General features: G+C 34.9%; 1 protein-coding gene across 1 annotated transcript in view; it reads right to left on the bottom strand.

Moving 5' to 3' along the window:
* The window catches only part of GPC5 (glypican 5), a gene marked incomplete at both ends in the record, with an annotated part of 669,870 nt that overhangs the window by 291,060 nt on the left and 359,435 nt on the right, over window positions 1–19,375 (bottom strand). Inside the window, one exon of the mRNA XM_082070921.1 lies at window positions 17,272–17,431. Coding sequence (XP_081927047.1) covers window positions 17,272–17,431 — 160 coding nt within the window. The remainder of the gene's footprint in view (window positions 1–17,271; window positions 17,432–19,375) is intronic.

The following is a 19,375-nucleotide window of genomic DNA, read 5'->3' on the forward strand; positions in this document are numbered from 1 at the left end:
GTGACTGACTGAAAAACCCTTCCTCTTTTTCCCCCAACCCCACACAGAGCTAAATTGGGCCTGCTTCTAATCCTGCAGAAGTACCATAGACTCTAAACATTAGCTGATAAACCTGCTTGACCTCAAGATATGAAGTCTGCATATAATAAAAAAATAAAAAATAAAAAAAAACACCAAACCAAACCACAAAAACAAAACCAAAAAACAAAACCAAGAAAACATTGATAATACATGGCATAGAATTTGCATTATACATTGCCTGTGATTATTTTTTTTTTCACATTTCACAGAAGAAAACCCTGCACAGCTTAAATTTCAAGTATGCAATCTGGTTGTCCATTTGGTGACACTCATATTTGACAGTGGATTGGAGCATCCCACTGGAAAGCATAAGTGCACACACACTTTGAATATTTTTTGCTTGCTTTCTTATGTAGGCACCCCCCTTTCTCTGAGGGCAAACAATTAATTAATAGGGAGATTTTTCAAATGAAGTGCTTTTAAAATGCTTCCTTATATTATATTTCTTTATAGATCACCACTTTGAGCTTTTTTGACCATCAATGGAGCTCCACAGTAACCTTCCTCCCTCTTCTCCCCTGTTGCCAGCAAGTAGCATAGCTGTCAAGAGGTAAAATGCTCAAATTGTTCCTGAAATAAAATAAAATAGAGCATCTTTTCAGATAGACCTTTTGGGGAAGTATTTTTTGGCTGTCCTGTTTCTTTATTGCCTGGGGAAAAGCCTAATTTCTAAAGCTAGTGATGGACTGCTCACTACCAGCATTTTTTTTAAAGAAAGAAAGAAAGAAAGAAAAAAAAAAAAAAAGAACCATGACACTGTCGTAGATAGATGATATCAAACCTCTTTGCGATTAACTGGATGTAGAAGAAAATGAAATAGTAACCTAAGGAGACTATTTTTTTTTAACTGATTTATACAGTATATTAAACAGAGGGGAAATCCTTTCTAGAAAAAACCCTTTGGAGAAAGAACATATATTCATATTGATGTTTGTTACAGTGTTGTAGCACATAAATATCCAAGCTGGTAAATACTGTACTAGTATTACAGTTAATGAAATTATGCCATAAAATGGCTATTTCCTTTAATTCTCAATATCTAGATGCATTATTTCTTTTTTTGTAAAAAATGAAGCATATTGCAGAATCTCATTCTCCTACCAAATGAAGACCCTGTTATTTTAGGATACTCATAGCAATATCTGCTCAGGAACAATCAATCAGATGCTGTACCTGATAATATTCATACTCTTCTTGCCTGCCATCAGTCTTTGCTGTTTGTCAGTGAGAGCTACAGTGGCATCTTCTGGCACATAGAAGAATTAATTGCCTTCTGGCTGTGAAACAACATTGTTGTTAAAAGGGAAAGTTAAGAAACAAGCCTAAAGAACTGAAATAAAAATCTCCTGCTTGTCTTCAATTATTCTGTTCAGGCCAATCGAAACAGTAATGAATGATGAGAAATTAAAATCTAGTTATTTGCTAAGTGGCCATTTGGGCATGAGAGTTTATGTGTGAGGCAACTGCTTCTAGGGCTATTAGTATCTTAAATAATGACTTATAATTGTGTCAGTTGATATAAGATGAAAAATGGTAGTTAATTAAAAAAAGGAGAAGCCATAAAAAAGGAGGAAAAAAGAGAACAGAGAGGACTGTCTAGAAGAGAAAAAAAGTTCTGATTATTCCCCTTTTGAATCCATATCTCTAAACACTTGCTTTTATGTTTTATGACATACATTTTGTAGAAATTGCTGCACAGTAAAATAGATTAATTTTTATGTATTTGGGGATAAGGAGAGCTGTTGATGAACTGAATATTATATTGGATATTTTACTAGAAAACTATAACTTCATTAAAATGTTACAGAGTTCACAGATTTTATCACAACCTCTTTAATTATATATTTTCCTTTTTATGATATGTGCCTTGACATTATACATCACGCATCTTGCTCGGCACTTTAAAAGAAGAAGTGAATCTGGAGAAGCAGAAGCAGCAGCTTCCTCAGTCCACAAACAAGAGCCTCAGTGTGATCACTGGCAGCTCGGTCCTGGGGCACTGTTGCTCAGAACGGGTCATGAGAAATTACCATCTATTTCTAGCATCTATTGAATTTTTCCTTTTTTTTTTTTTTTTCTGTGGAAGTGGTTAACAAAGGTATCAATCACAGGACTGTTTTTCACAATGTGAAGCTTCTGGGATTTTGGTAGTTGGTGACAGTCTCCAAAGATGCAGTCCTGAATCTATCAAAAATACTTGACATAGAAATGGAACAGCTGAAGTCCTGACGGTACATAAGCAGATCTACAAGCAAAATATTCTGATTTTTACTTTTAAAAATCTGATCAAAATAAATTAAAATCGGAATTAAAGGAGCAACATACTTGTTCATTTACTGCAGGCAAAGCTGAAAAAAAATAACAGTTTCTGCCATCCGACAAGGCAAACCTTCCAAATTTTGCCCTTTCTGCAGTGTGATTACAGCAGTAGATTCAGTGTTGGGCCCACAGGGCTGTCCAGAGAACCAGCTCATGACCATGGATGGATTCAGCAGCAATTAAACTGATCTGATTACTTCCTCAACCTGTCCACTTGGCCCCACTTCTACAGTGATTCCTCCTTGACAAGGACAGAGGAGTCCTCGGTAGCACCAGGCACACCAGTGCCCAGTGTGCACTGGTTTATGTGGCCTGGTGCTGGCAGTGGGCGCTCTAGGGGCAACCTCTGTAAGGAGAGACCGGGGGCTGCCTCGTGACACAATTAGTTCCAGTTAGATCCAGTGGAAATGAGCCCCATCAGTCAAGATGGTGGCACCTCTTGTAAAATGTATTTAAGAAAGGGTAAAATGCTGCCTGGCAGTGTGAGATGCAAGTGGGGGGAAAAGTGAGAGAAACAACCTTGTGAACATCAAGGTGAGAGAAGAAGGAAGTGGAGGAGGTACTCCAAGCACGTGAGCAGAAAGTCCCTCAGGCCATGGAGAGGACTAAAATGGAGCAGGTTGTCCTGCTGCAGCCCATGCAGAGCATCATCACACTGGAGCTGATGACCACACTGCAGTCTGTGGAGCACCCCATGCTAGAGAAGGTGGATGTGCCCTGAAGGAAGCTGCAGCCTGTGGAGAGGAGCCAATGCTGGAGCACTCTTATCCTGAAGGACTGCAGCCCATGGAGAGGACCCTCACTGGAGTAGGGAAGAAAATGTGAGGAGGAAGGAGCAGAAGGGATGAGCTGTTATGAACTGATTGCAGTCCCTATTCCCTGTCATGTCTGCAGCATTTAGTGGCAGAAGGAGGTAAAGGAGCTGGGAATGAAGCACTGAAGCTGAGTGAAAAAGGGTGGGTGATGTGGGGAACATGAATTTAGTTTTGTGTTTGTTTCTCACCATCCTACTTGATTTTAATTGTCAATAAATTAAATTATTTTTCCCGAAATTGAGCCTTCTTTTGTTCATCATGGTAATTGGTAAGTGGTCTCCCTATCTTTATCTCAACACACAAAATTTTTCATCTTATCATATTTTTTTTTTAATCATTTGTTGAGGAGAGTATCTGGAAACCAGCCAGATAAAGCCAACACAGCCACATCAACATACAGCACAAGCACATTCAGTTTGCTTTAAAATGCTGGCATCTAAACAGCGGTTCAACTCTACTGGCTAGAGGAGATACAGCTCCACAGGGTGGGCAAGATGGGCAGCAGAGGCCACCTTCTCAGCTAAATTGATTTGCAAATAATAGTCAGACCTCTTAGTTTCCCTGTATTTAAGGCATGTCGAAGTGTCTTATGTGTCTAAGTCTTGGCATTATCAGAGAATAGCATGTCATAAACTGGAAACCTATTCAAGTACCTTATTATCTTCATTTAAATATATGAGCACGCAAGTTTAATTGTTGAATATAAAATCCCTGATGTGCACTTTTAACCAGCTAACATTTAACAAACAATAAATGCTTTAATAAATCTCAAGTACTTCTGCAAGTTACAATGTATGATCAATATTTTTGCCTATAACTAGTTTTTGCTGAACAATTTGATTAGGAAAACTTCACCTTAATTAATAGTTCCTTCTTTTTCTGGTAAATGAATGAATTTACTTAAGGTACGAACACAATATGTACTAAGTGATTATTTTTGAGCTACTTAGCTCATACTTAGCTTCTTTCTTTAAGAACAATTGTAATTTTATTTCAGAAATAGTATTTTTTATCAGCCAGCTGTCTCCTTCTAACAACTAACATGTTTTCCAAATTTCATTGTTGCAATCTGTAAGACACTCTTAAAGGCGTTATGCTTTCTATATAATATCACCTGTGTAAGTGTCCCTAACTGTCTTTCTCATATCCTAAAGCTGATCACAAGATCCACCTTTTGGCCTTGGAGCTAGAGTCTTACACACACCAGCATTTCTTTTTAAGCCTATAAACACTGAAAAAAAAAATGGTGGAACAGACGTATTTCTCATATATCTTTCTCTATTCAGACTTGTTCTCACTCAGACACCTCAATCAGACTTTTTCTTCAAAAAAATTTATTCTTTCAGGATTTGTTTCTTATCCTTAGGCACTTTATTTCAGTCTTCCACTTTTTGTCAAGGCTATGTTTTTGCTCCTTCAGATTGTGTCTCAGAGGCATTTTGGCCCTGAATTAAAATGGAGTAATGTTTAGGGCATTATTGATAATAAAATAAAAATAAGAAGTCCATGTGGTTTCTGGAAACCTGGAACACCTTGACATATGATCTGTCCATGCTCACAATGTTAATAACAAGCCCAAATGATATGTCTGGATGAGAAACATACCAGCTACTCAGAGGACCCTTAATTTAAGCTTGTGCTATAAAAGCAGTTACCCAAGAATGGCTGCATGCAACATATACTTAAGAAAGGAAGCCAAATGGGCTAAAAGATACATGTTTCAGAGACCTAATGGATTTGACATAAAAAATACTAGTTACTATATGGTGCCTCAAAGGATGCCTTTGATGAACTCTGTGTCTATTGAGCTGTGGCATAACCCTCTGTTTCTGCAACTGAGTAAATCACAATGAAGTGGGAGATTTTCCCTTCCTTAAGCACGTTTACTGGCCCTGAGCAGAGTCTGCTTAATGGGCCTCCAAGTAAGAAAAATAATCCATGTTTTAGCCTGTCTGATTTCACAGCTACTGGACAACATCTGGCAGAGAGTTGTTCTAGTTAGTTAGGAAACATAGAGTGGAATTCATCTCCAGTTTCACTTATCTAAATGTAGGTATCTACAGTGCAATGTTTAATCTGAGCTACCTCCTGCTACAATAACAGGAAACACAGCTCATAAGTTCTTGTGCCTATTAGTAGATTAATTCTAGAAAAGAAGTATCACATTCGTAGGCCAGATTGGAATTCTATAGATGTCTAACCACTTCCTTTTAGAGGAACAGAAAAAAGGAAACTCAGTTGCTGCCTTGCAATTACAGAAAGTACAGGTACTCAGGATACTGGTATTTTAGAATATGTTCACCCTATTTGGGAAACTGCTGCTGAATTTTTTGTTGTTGTTGTTGTTATTATATTTGGAGACGTTTTGCAGAATTTAAGAACTAGGTCTTGCATACTCACATCTCCCATATAGATTATTTCTAGGAAAAAAAAAATAATAGTGCCAAGTTTCTGTAACAAACAGAAATTAATTGATTCTTTTTTATTTAAAAGTTCAAAAATGGTCTGAAGATGAATTACTGAGAAGCAGATTATTCAAGGTATTGGAGTTAAAATAATTAATAGTGGAAGATGCAAATATGAAATTAATTTAAGTCTCTGCACAGGTTGCAAAGACAACTCTCAGGAGATCATGCACTTTGATTTTTCTAAAGAATATAATAAAGACTGGAGACACATGACAGGCAGAGTAACTGCCTTTGATTATAAACTACCTTTGAGTATGTAGAAATATGACATTTATCATGGTTATAATCTGTTTAAAGAATAGATTGAAAGATAAAGGTCTGATGCTATGCACAACTTTGAAAAAGAAGTAGATTCTTTCATAAACATTTTAAAAGTTTTTTACAGTTCTTTTTTAATTCAATCAAATAATTCATTTTTAATATAATGGTCATGGTAGCTTTGTTTTGTTGTAGTTTTAACATTTGTTTTTTCTGTTTTCTAAATCTAAAAAAAAAAAAAGAAACAGATAAAACAGATACCAAGAGAGTTTGATAAGTGAACACACTATGAAATTCACAGACATTCCCACATCCTTTTGCACTACTAAACATATTCCCCATAATCTATGATGGAAAAAAGGAATTATTTCTTCTCCTAGCAAATGAGACTTTTCAGACAATGTGAATTCCATTTACAGGTCTTATTAGCTGTATTTGCAAGTAGCCCTTCTATTTTTTATTGCAACAAATCCTTTGTGATTTTGACAATAAGACTATAAAGGACATTGAAAAATATTTAATGCTTATTTAAAAATAAGCAAATTAAATCAAAACCAGAGCAAAAGCAAAAGTACCTTATTTAGAGAAGGATTGTCCAACTAGCTTTAGATATCTGTACTTGAGCTACTGAATTTTGAGTCCTTTTACAATCTGTAGAGAGAAATAAGGATTGCGGGGCACAATTCTCATCCTAACAGAGGTGCTCAGTATATGCCTAATGAATCGTGTCTTCATATGTTAATTCATTTCCAGTGTTACATGTTTATTTGTTTACAGTGACTATAAAAAGGAGTCTACATTTCTTAGTTCAAGCACAGATACTTACATTATAAAGAGCTACCATGAAGAAAAATCCTGTCCCTGTATTTATTGTTATTAGAGTAAAAGTACAGTCTGAGGAAAATAAAGTGTATAGCTGTTTTTCAACATTCTTGTTTACATTTTGGGTAGTAAAAACATAGGGTTTCTACTGTAACAGTAAATTAGCTTAACCTTGTAACATCATCTAGGTGTTCTTGCTCTGGCAGGGGAACTGAAGTAGATGATCTTTCGAGGTCCCTTCCAATCCCCGACATTCTGTGATTCTGTGACCATTTGAGGAAATTGTTACCAGAATATTATAAACCTTTCAAACTGCATGGAGGTTAGCTTTTTATTTTTTTCTCCTCAAAGTAATAAGAGACAATTTCTACTAAAAAACAAACCCTTTTATATTTTCTTTGAGGCTTTATGTGATTAGAGTAGAAATACACTGGAAAAGTAAAAGAATCATCAAAAGTGGATAATAAAAGCTATCACAGTATAAGAAATGAGAAATCCACTGTGGGATGCCACTCTTTTTTTTTTTATTCCTCCAAATAAAATTATATTAAAATATGGAATAAAAATAGAGAGCAGGCCAAATTCCCAAAGCAAATATTCAGATCTTTGCTTATTTTGTCTCCAACTCCAGCCTCTCCAAAACATGAACAAGAGTTTAAAGATCAATTCACTTGTGACAGACTTAAGACGTAAAATTCAAAATTATGAGTTAAAGAAAGATGTCTTAGAGATAATAGAATCATACATTAGGCCAACTGGAGAAGGAAGTGACTTTTCAGAAGGCCTTTTTTTCAAAAATGCTTGACTTTTGGATTGTTACTTAGAGTAAAATTTTATAGCTTTTTGAGGAATAGACATCACCACTTAGAGAAAGACATTGATTTAAACTCAGTTGCTTGAAAGCAACATATTTTTGCGGGAAAACTCATGCTCATTTTTATTTTGTGTAAAGGAAAACAATATAAATTCTCATCCACTGAATTAATGAAAGAATTTGATAAAACAGGAAAGGTATTTCAAACAGTGATCACAAGATTATGAAAAAAAGTCTTATTTTCAGATCCTAAACACATTATTATAAAGTATATTTAAAACAATATATTAAAATAATAGCAATATTGATTGAATTATAACAGATGAATAATTAGAAATTATTAGAGGTATAATTATAATATTAGACATAGGTTCATTGAAATAACACATGCAGGAAGAGGCTCAAATTTTCTGGTAACTTCAGAATTAGTGGTAAGTTAATTCATTTAAAATATAATTAGAACTTTGTAACTCCTACTAAAGTCATTATGTGGTCTCTGGAAAATATAAGCTCCTATGGAGTCAGTGAAATCATACTGACTTCAAAAAGAGTTTGATCAGAACTCATTTAAAATGTAACATATATTAGTCTTATTATTTTCCAAGTAGACAGACTTTGCATAAACAAGAAATTTATTTTGACTTGTTTTTCCATATCTCAGATGCACATGCAAAAATAAATAATACATAACTTAATCTGAAGTAGATAAGGAATTTTAATGTTTTGTACGAAAAAAATGCATGCAGGTGCACTTCTTTTTTTAGGAGTTGGACATAATATCTTCTTTTCCTTTGATGAAATTTTCAAAGTTCTTATATGTTAATAGGACAAAATATAAACCTTTTAAATGTTATTTTAGGAAAACAAAGAGCTAAATTCAGGTCAGACACTAGTGAAGTTGTTAATCTATTTTCCCCCATATGCTAGCTGAATGGCTTTAACTACAGCTCCAGAGACTTAGCCTGATTACTATCTCCCTCTGTTTTTTCTTATCCAAATAACTAAAGGTAAAGACAGGAGACAATGTACTTGGGCATAATCTGCTTCTTTTTGAAGGGTTAACAACCAATTTTCTATTGGCTCATTTGGGGGTATCGGATTAGTAAATCACACGACTGTGTTGATATCACATAAGACGTCAATAATGTTCTTATATGCTAATACTAACTGGGAGGCTAGGGGAAGCCCACCCTTCCTTCTCACAGGAACACTGTCACAATCTGAGCTCTTTTCTCTATTTCCTTTGTCTTTTGGAGAACTGAAAATCTTTCAAAAAGAAAGATTTACTGTAAGCAGTACCTTTCTTGTGGAAAAATCTACATTTCTATAAATCAGTATTTTCTTTCAGCAAGAAGATACATATCATCAACAAATATGAAGTTCAAAGATTTTTCTATATGCATGATCAAAGCTGGCCACAGAAATACATCATGATATAAATTATTGAAGCATAAACAAAACCACAGTGATACACAGGTTCCAATGATTTGCACAAAAACCCCCAAATAACCAAGGAAACTTGTGGAGTCTGATGCATACACCTTTTACCAGACTATGAAGTTATTGAAAGTACAATGACATGAAGCAGTGAAAGAAAAAAAAAATGCAATTCCATTTGCAGTGACACATAAAAACTGAGACAAGTTACAAGACAACTTCCTCGTCTCTTGTTTTGCAAAAAAAGTGTGACCTTCATATTCATATTATGCATTGGAAAACAATGTGACATTCTAATTTTTAGTTGTTCCCTATTTAAAGAATATCAAGTCTCTCTTTTGAACACAATCTTTTCTCAGGAGTACTGAGAAAAGTACTCCTTTGTACTTTTGTACTGCCTTATTTGTACTGCCTTAGTGATGAATTTAACCTGAGTAATGGTTTAAAGCTGTACTGTCAGGTTGGATAGTTAATTCAAAAACAAATAAGGGGAAGAGTTACATAAAATTTACTGAGAGAATTTACACAGAGGCAGAAATAAAGTTAGCTAATATAAAACTTAGTACTTTTCAACAGTGCATTGCATGGTATTAAAGTGTTGCACTCAACAGGAAGATTGTTATGACAGACTCTACCACAAACACAAACAAAGGAGCATAATTACTTCTCAAAGGGTTTAAGTTATCAAAAAGCATTTAATGAGTGTACTCACTGGTCTAAAACACAGCACATCAGAGCAGTGTAATTATTACAAATTACCTGCATTAATAAAATGAGGTTATATTTTGATGGGAATTACCTTATAATAATACCACTAATTCTGAAGTTACCAGAAAATCGGAGCCTTTTACTGCATGCATTATTTAACTGAAATAATGTATAAATATTCACACTCACGGTTACCAGTAAAGAAACAAACTTTCCAGCAAAGTATCAATGTATATTGTTTTGCATTCATTCTTCTATGTTTGCTGAGGAAAAGGAATAATAGAATCATTTATCTGTCCTAAATGCTTTCTTATTTCCGCAGCAGTAGAAGGAAAGTAGCCAGTGCCACTCTTACAAAAGTGTTAGTGTACACCACCTGCCTGTTGAATGAATTTGAACTTACTACTTTTCAGTTTTTAGCAACTTTCCCCCAAAAAAAGAAACAAAAAACAAAAAACAAGAACTGCCTACTGGTTTATACCTCCTGAACTTGAGCACAGAAAATATACTCTGGTATGTCCTATTCTGATCTGGATTCTCCCTTGAAGGTTACACCTCTTCAGAAGCTCCTTTTTGGAATAATCGGAGAAATAGAAGTTACAGTATTGCATGGTTAAGGTATGATGCAGCTTGTGTATCACCTGAACTACCTTTAAACTAATTTGCTGTACATAGATAAGAAAGGAATAAAGTCGGCATCCTGGATGAGATAGTCACTTTATGTGGTACTGGAGTAACAAACTGGTAATTTATCAGTTGGGAGCATACTGGGGCTCACTCCTTTCAATGGATTCATTCACTTCCTTCTAATTTTTCCTTCTCTTCAGCAGGGCCACTCTTCTAGCTGCTTCCTTGGATAGAAAGGGGGAAAAACCACAAATTCTACTGATTGGCCTTCTGGATATGCAGGTACTTTTGAGATTTTGAATCAACAAGTGACATGCTGAATGAAGAAGTAATATGCCGTTTGCTTGTTTTACCCAATTTTAGGTCAAAAAACACTGAAGCAATTACAGAGGACCAGGAAGCAAATTACGATATAGTCCTTGCTCAAATAGACTTGACAGTGAATAATATGCCAAGTCTCCCACTCTGGACTATAAAATTGATGCTGAATAGTACTCTTCTGAAACATGGTGGATAAAAACCATCTTCTGTGTGAAAGTGTTTTTGCCTGGAATTAGTGCAGAAGTCACAGCGGATGCTAGTGGGGCAATGCACTCTTCTTGCATTTCAAAATGAGGTGGATTGTCCTATAAGATCTCTCTTTCCTGCTCCTCCTCCACAATCATCTTTTAAACCTGTATGAGATGGGGAACACACACAGCCTATTTCTGGAGAGTTTAATAAGGTTAAAGAAAGTCTGCAATTGATTCCGTTAAGATACATTAAACATCATCACTAAATGTCTGTTCTTCTGTCTAAACAAGAAATGGTTAATGATACTCCTTCCACAAAACACAACACAAAATCTGGATATAAAAGCAAGTGTTAGTGCAATATTTAGACCAAGACTGGGGTCCACAGCAAGAACTTTATTTTTTTTTTTTTAAATTCATTTTTAAGAGAGTTGAGACATTCTGAACTGAGTGAACATATACACAGTGGAGTCATGTAGCCCTTCCAAAGACACCTGAATAAGAACAGTTCACATCAACAACGGGGGATTGGGAAGAATACTGTTGTATGTAAACAAAATAAAGCCTAAAATCTTACTCAGGCCTAAGGCATCTTTTCCTTTACTGAGGTAATAGAGAATGCAGCTGAGAGTTTAGAACAATATAACAGAGGGCATACATCATAAGCGAAATTTTATTGATTTCACTATCTGACAGTTTCCACCAGTCTTCTTAAGTCTTTGAATCCTGAGACACTCACAGACAGCAGAAATCTTATGAGAAGCCCTTCATATCACTTCCAGGATAGTCTGGACCCTAATGCTTTACTTTTGCAGCTGAGGGTGATGACTGGCATAGAAATAGTGGAGGAAGTTGCCCAGAGCACATAGGAAGAAATTAACTGTGTTACCTGATACCATGTGAAAATTTATAAGGCTGTATAACATTTAGTTCCCCAGTTATTAATCTTTATCTTCTTTGTTTAATTAGACATTAAATGTTTAAGTAAAGGAGCTGTGAACCATGCAAGAGACTCTAGTTTTGGACCATTTGTATATTACTTTAATATGATTTACTTTCTGAGACAAGGATAGTGGCCTTCTAGTGCACCGGCATAAAGATGAATTCAAAACCACTGGTCAATAACAAGCCTGTTGTTAAATAGCTGTGGTAGACACATTCAATTATTTTGAAGCAAGCAGCAGATCCAAACTGGACTTTTCAAATTCAAAACCCTAAAAATCCTTTGGGATCCATAAAAGCAACTATTGTTCATTAGAATGTTTAGTATATTTTATTTGTATACGTATATTTTTAAGTCTGCTTCCTAATGAGTTAAAATAGAGATTAAGACTGTTTTAAGGTTAAATTATAATTTTTTTAAAGATATTTAAAAGGAAGCCAGGGGCTCTTCATTTAGCATTTAACAGTTTGTGTAGTTGTATATGGCTTCAACCTCAGACCGTGAACCCTCATTCTTCATATTCAAATCCTCCAGTGAATTTATCTCAGTCTAGTCATGTGATTATTCATTTAAGTCCTATGTACCTAATGACAGATGGATTTTTATAATAATCACAGCTCAAGACAAATGCAATCATTTTGTCCCGTTTGGCTTTGCTGCCTAAAATAGTCTTTTCGTCTTCTTTGTGTCCCAGTCAAGGACTTTGAATGACCATTACCTCATTGAAACCATGTGTTATGGCATAGCTAAGATTTGTACCCACACTAGTTCTTTTATTCAGTGAACAGTAACTGTTCAATTCCAGCACATCTAGGACAGGAACGGCTGATGAAGCATCAGAAGCATCTGTATAAACGAGCAATACCATGATCACTGTTGCTATTGCACTTTTTTTGAATTCCACCTGCTCATGTGAATTGGTATTACTGAATCGATGTTACTGATCTTATTCTGATTTAGGAAAAGATTGTGGCCTCCCCTGAGTAGACTTGCTAGTGATGAGAAGCAAGATGGAAAAAATTCTACAGAATTTGCACAGTTCCAGGCACAACAGATAGTGACATTTGCTCTTCTTGAGTTAGAGAGGTTAAATGAATTTTCACGTGTGCCAGCTTTAAGTAACTTCGGTCACAGAAGAAGGCATGAGAAACAGGTTTTTATTAAAAAAAAAAAAAAAAAAAAAAAAAAAAAAGCAACTATGCTGAAGTGGGTGAAGGAGCAGAAAGAGGAGAAAAGTTGTTTGAGACTTGAGAATGCAGTATAATATTAGATAAGCAACAGAGACTATTTTATATACAGAGATCAAAACATAAGCCCTTTTCAGAGTTCTTTTCCCTCTACAGCATAGACTGAACAATAAAATAATAATCTACAGATTAAGTAGATATAGAAATAGAAGTAGAAATAAAACATTTTTGGGACTTTTATCCCTCAGACAGAATGAATATCACGTGAGATAAAAATCAAACAAGTGACAGACAAGGCTTGCCTGTATATAAGTTAGGCAGAAAGATACCCTTAATATTTCTACATATATGAGCCCCGAACTAGGAGATCTCTAAAGAAACACCCACGTTGCATGTTAAAATGAGAAAAGAAAGATGAAGCGGTGGTAGAGTGCTTTTCAGAAAATTAGTGGTCTTGCTAAAAGTCTTATGAGAATTTTGACAGATGGTATTAAGTACCTCAGAGGAGTGATATCAAGATTAGCCTTTCCCCGCAGAGCTATTTGAAAAGAGATTCAAATCAATATATAGGTGATAAGTATTTGTTGTTATTACCTCTTGCATTCTGTAGGGGGTTTTGAGGAGGTAATTCATTGTGACGCATGAAAGAGTCCTGTGGGAACTCCTGGGTTAGAGTAGAATAAAACTAGCAAATGAAGTGTCAAGACTTTATACTACTGTTTATTTTATGAATTTAAAGTGCACACTCCTTTCTTGTACCATTTCTTCAAATAACAGCACCAATTTGCTATATTTTAAAGAGACTTAGGAAGAGCAAAGCATTCAGAGTAATTGTAGGGCTTTGAAATATTGAATGTAATGTAAGGATTCACTGTTTGGTATGAAAACCAGAATTTTTCAAAATATAACATGTTTTGAACACTAGTGTAGTGCTAGGGATATAATTTCTGAGTCATAAATATCAAATTTCTTCATTGGCCTTCCAAAGCCTAAACCCTGTCATCACACATTTGTCAGTCTCCAACTCTGAGTGAAAAAATTCTTACATCTGTAGCACTGAGTGTAGAAATAAGTCATCTTTGACTTCAGAGGCTATGTGCTCACATAAAATAGCTAGAGGCTTGTCTTGGGAGAAATATATCTCCTCGCTTCCTCTCTGTTCCTTGCAGGTCTGAGGATTATACACGTGTTGAGAAGACAACTACATGGTGTCAAATAAAAAGCAGATGTGTCTTTACACTTTATTTTCAACAAAGCGATGTACTTAAAAGGGCTACTAGTGCATCATGATTTATCAGATTATTAAGATTATGCATTGTTTTGTAGTCAGGATCATTTTCTTGGTGAAAATGTTTGGAACAACTAAGAAAAAGGAGGCCAAGCTTTGGCTAGGACATCCAGATTCTATTATAGTATTGAATAGATATAACCCCCTCTAATTCCTGTCCAATTATGAGAGAATGCAAAATTGGCCAGAAGAAAAAGACTGTAAAATGTGTTTGGTGAGTAAAAAAATGATACTATTGGTATGTTTTTGGTTTTGTGTGTTTTGTTTTTTTCTTTTTTGTTTTGGTTTGGGTTTTTTGTGTGTTGTTTTTGTTGGTGGTGAGTTTTTTGTTTGTTTTGTGCTGTGTTTGCTTTGTTTTGTGCTTTTTGTTTATTTGTTGGTGGGTTGGGTTGGTTTTCAGTTTTTTTGTTTGATTTTTTTAGTTTCTTTTATTTGTGTTTGGTTTTGGTTTTGATTTTTGTTGGTTGGTTGGGGTTTTTTTTCTCTTTTTTATAACAGTCTATTTAGGACTAAAAATATGAGTTTCTACACAACAAATCAAGTCTGATTGGTTTTCCATGACACATATGATAAATACATTCCATATATAAATACAGAAGAGTACTCAGACATTTCTGATTCTTTGTATACAAGTAAAAAGAAATGAGAATGGACGAAAAAGCACTAGAACTAACAAGCTGACATTGAGGATCAAACATACTGTATTCAACCTCTAGGTTTAGTTAACGTTCAGTCATGTTTTCAAAGATCAGTAAGCAATATTGCGAGAGTAAATCTAGGTTTTCAGTTTAGAAACAGGGAGTTCAGGATCTAACCTAGCTTGAAATTGATACCAGTCACCTGAAGCTAAGAAAAGTTCACTAGATTAAATCATGATAATGGTCATATTTTTATTTTTTAATCCTAGTTTCACATGTAAAATCATAAATCTTGATAATTTTGTTTGCTTACTAAAATGTACTTCTTATACCTTTTTTCCCTTTCAATTTCACTTTTAATTCCCAAAGTCCTACTCAGATATCACAATTATTCAAAAGAAGAATTGCTCAAGATTTTGTTTCATTTATCTTAAATATACACAGAAGTGATTTCTGAAGAAAAATATTTTCCTGATATATATTGTAACAAAATTCTTACTAATTGGAACATTTTAACGGTTTTATTCAATGGAAAGTCCATGTCAGAAAGCATGTGTGATACCCTGGAACAAAGTAATGTTGTCTAAGACTCTTTCTGGTAGGCATTAAAGACACCTTGTAAGGTGCATTTCAAACACTAAATGCATGTCAGCATAAATCCAGAAAATCACCACAGCTTATCAAAGCTACGAGTAACTCAAGATATATGCACAAGTCATAATATTGAGCAGCATGAACTCCTATTTTTGTTAAGTAATGTCTTAGAAAAGGTTCAAATGAAACAGCATTACATGCAAGCTTCAGTATGCCTAATACATAGTTTATAATTCTAGAAATTTATAATAGTGTAGTATAAAGAGAATATGAAGGGTAATTATACTTTTGACATTTTGAAAAGATTACACTAAATATATCAATATGAAGAAAATTCTAATGCAGTTGAAGAGGGTGAAAGAAAATGTACTATTCTTGTGATTCTTTTGTCATTTAATATTTGCTTAATAGCACTAGTCATATTCTAAGACTATTTTACAGTCTTTTCATACCATAGAGTGTGATCATCAAATAGATATAATATATCCAGTATTCCAAAGTACATCTGTTCTTAAATATTTGATCTCTAACTTATTTTTTTCAAAGTTAACTCTTCAAAGGCACTCTCAGAATTCAGTGTCCAAGCCATTTTGCAGGTCTCCTAAAATCCCATCTAGAGAAGTATAGCAGGACTTGAAAATTAATAGACTAGGTTTCAGTGCAACAGCATCTTAGGCTGAATACAAACTGACCTGCAAAGTCAGTCAGGATGCTCAGACTCTCATTTCTCTACTTGTTTAAATCAGAATTGGGCAAGTATACTGTAGAGCTACACTTCTAAATTTTCTTTTCACTGTCAGGTCAAGAAGGACCTGAAGTTCTCCCCTAAGCTTGGAAGTCTGGAGTACACTTAAATTCACTAAATATAGGTAAATTCAGGGATTGACATCAATCTTGATTTCTTATCTATTAGTATTACAGAAAACGCAGAAAATATTTTTTTTTTTTAAAAAAGGAAAAAAAATGCAAAAAAAAAAAATTGTAAAATCGAGAAATGCAATTTTCATGATACCAGGAATCTAATCCCATAATTTCTGCTTAGATTTCTACACTGGGAATGGAAGCAAGACATGCAGTATAACTTCCTGATGCAGAGAAGTAGTTAACCTACTTGTACTCCAATCCAATTGCTCAAGCTCACAGTTCCATACAACTGAAATGCACAAATTATTTTTTTGAAGAAAATTGTTACAAATGTGGTTCAGAAAAGAAACAAACAAACAAGCAAACAAAGGTCTCTGTCCGTCCCCCCCTAAAAAAAAAAAAATAAAATAAAATAAAAAAGTGAGAAAAGCAGGAAAAAGTGTAAGAAGTAATAATGGCATTGGCATTGATTGGGCTACAGTTCATTGGTTTCAATATTTCTCTGTGAAATTCAGCTACCACAACCAAACCTTATATTCTCCCATAGTTCCATGAACAATTAGAACAATTTCCCTATGTAACTGCCAAACCTTTTATGTTTAAGTAGTAACTCACAGGGACATGTCATTATAACAACTTTTATTTGACTAAAATACCATCTTGAGGTCAGTCTACATCATGCCAAATATGTATGAACATGTCATGATGAAACTGATACTCGTGTTTATTCCATGCTCATAGAAATCATACAATTGCAGTCCTATTCCTGTAAATCTTGGAAACATTATACAGACAATTTTCCACACCTTTGCCAAGACAATTCAGTGACATTTCTTAGTGGAAAATATGCCAGTTAGGTGTTTAAATGAATGAAGAAAACAGAATCATGGACTTACAGTCTGTAATTTTCAGGACTCTCTTAACTTCTCCACTTCCTGATCCACAGCCATCTTCATCATCACAATCTCCACTCATTTGTTCATCCACACCTCCACCACTGCCTGTTTGTCGGAGATCCCATTTATCATATTTAGGAAATGATTTACCCCGTAACAGCTGTAGACAAGATACGATATGCAAGTTAGTAGTACATATGGAAAACTTCAGTCAGTACCCAAAATTTCATACATGTCTTGCTAGTAATTACCTGATTTAAAAAGAAACTCCAGGATCTGCAGAATGAGAATTATGTTTGGATTTTTTGGGGTTTGGTTTGCTTTGCTTTGCTTGAGCTATTTTTGTGTGTTTTTTTTAATTGTTGTTGTTTTGGTTTGCTTTGGGATTTTTGTTTGTTTGTTGCTGGTTGGGAGTTTTTTATTTGTTTGTTTTCAAAAAATTAATCCAAAACACACAAGCTACTACAGTTGGAGCAAGTGCTAGCCTGGAGAGAACTATTTCCCAGATCACATCCAGGCATTGTTCAGTGAGAACTACTAAGAGAGGCCTCCTTTTTATTTATCACTATGGACATGGCCAATAATGCCAGCATGGTCTACAAGACAATAGGCAGAGATTTCAAAGTTTAACTCATTTCTCCATTCTGTTGAGCAGAGCTGAGCAATCACTTGAATGAAATTTATTTATTTCATTTAGCAAATATACAAATGCTGTCATCCAGCTTTTTATATGTTAGATACATAGAAACTTCATACTCTCTAAAGAAACAGATTCTTACAAATGTTAAGAATTCTTATAACTTTATCTAGTCCAAAATATTACCTGGTGGAGGCTTGTGCATTGCACTTGCTTCAATCTAGCAAGATTTCTTTAAACTAGACAAAGCTTTGCTGGCTCAAATTCTCTAATTTAATAATCAGATGCTTTTTTTTCTTCTAAAAGTACCTACTAATTGGTCTGAAACAGACTCAATTTTTTTATACCTTCAAAAATTTTGTTGCTTTGTGGTTTAAGCAAGTTGCTGGGTTCATGTTTCCAGATAATATACTCAGTTTATTAATGGAGTACAGAGCCACTTTCCAGACTACTTGATTTGTTAAGTGCTATACAGTATACAGCAAAAATATTCTAATTACTACTACAAAGTCATCACTCAGAAAAATCTCAGTAGCCTAATAAAAGCCACTTGCAACAAGCCCTGTGTAAGAATAGGAGAATGCCATTCACCACTGAATCAGCAGAACCAATATATGAAGCACTTTTGATTCAAAAGATTTATGAGAGAGTAATATGCTACCCGAAAGACAAAATATCTAAATAAAAGAAAAAAGTTCCTTTGTATAGCTGCCTTACTGTCTGCTCATTGTGTAGTCCATGCCATATTTCTGCCAACATAGTATTGATGGAAAGAAAACACAGCCAGTTTAATGAAATACGCCCAGTTAAACAGGACACTTTTTTTTTGGCCAAGTTCAAATCATGACACAGCTCCCTAGCCAGCTGTATGATAGGGCATTCTTTATCCCTGAGCTCTGTGGTATAAATGTGGGAATGAACCTCCAGCAAGACAGTTTTTCTAACAAGAGCTGCTGCTGAATTTTCCATAGTATAGAGTGTGTATATATATATATTTACAAACATTTTTTCAGCCTGAGAACAAGCATCCCCCTCTACACTCTGTATCTCTGTATCAGTCTTAAAAATGTATTGGGCCCATAAGGTCTCTATATTTTGCTGCTTCTCTAAATTTCAGCCCAGAGCAGTTATGTTCTCTTCCTTGTTTTTCCCCCTGCTTATGTCTAGAGATCTGAGAACCCAGACATTCTCACTACATTGGGCTCTAGAAGGGCTCTAGAAGGAAGGGGGGGTCCAAGAGAGCTGGCTAATATTCAAGTGTCACTTCCTCCAAGCTCAAGAGGGATGCATCTCTATGAGGAAGAAATCAAGTAAAGGGAGTAAGAGGCCACCATGGATGAATAAGGAATTCCAGTCAAAATTCAGGTGGAAGAAGGATGTTTATGCAATGTGGAAAGAGGGACAGACCAACTGGAAGGAATACAAGGAGGCCATAGAGTATGCAGGAATGCGGTGACAAAGGCCAAG

The sequence above is a fragment of the Streptopelia decaocto genome (assembly GCF_964273445.1).
Source record: "Streptopelia decaocto genome assembly, chromosome: 1".
NCBI lineage: Eukaryota > Metazoa > Chordata > Aves > Columbiformes > Columbidae > Streptopelia > Streptopelia decaocto.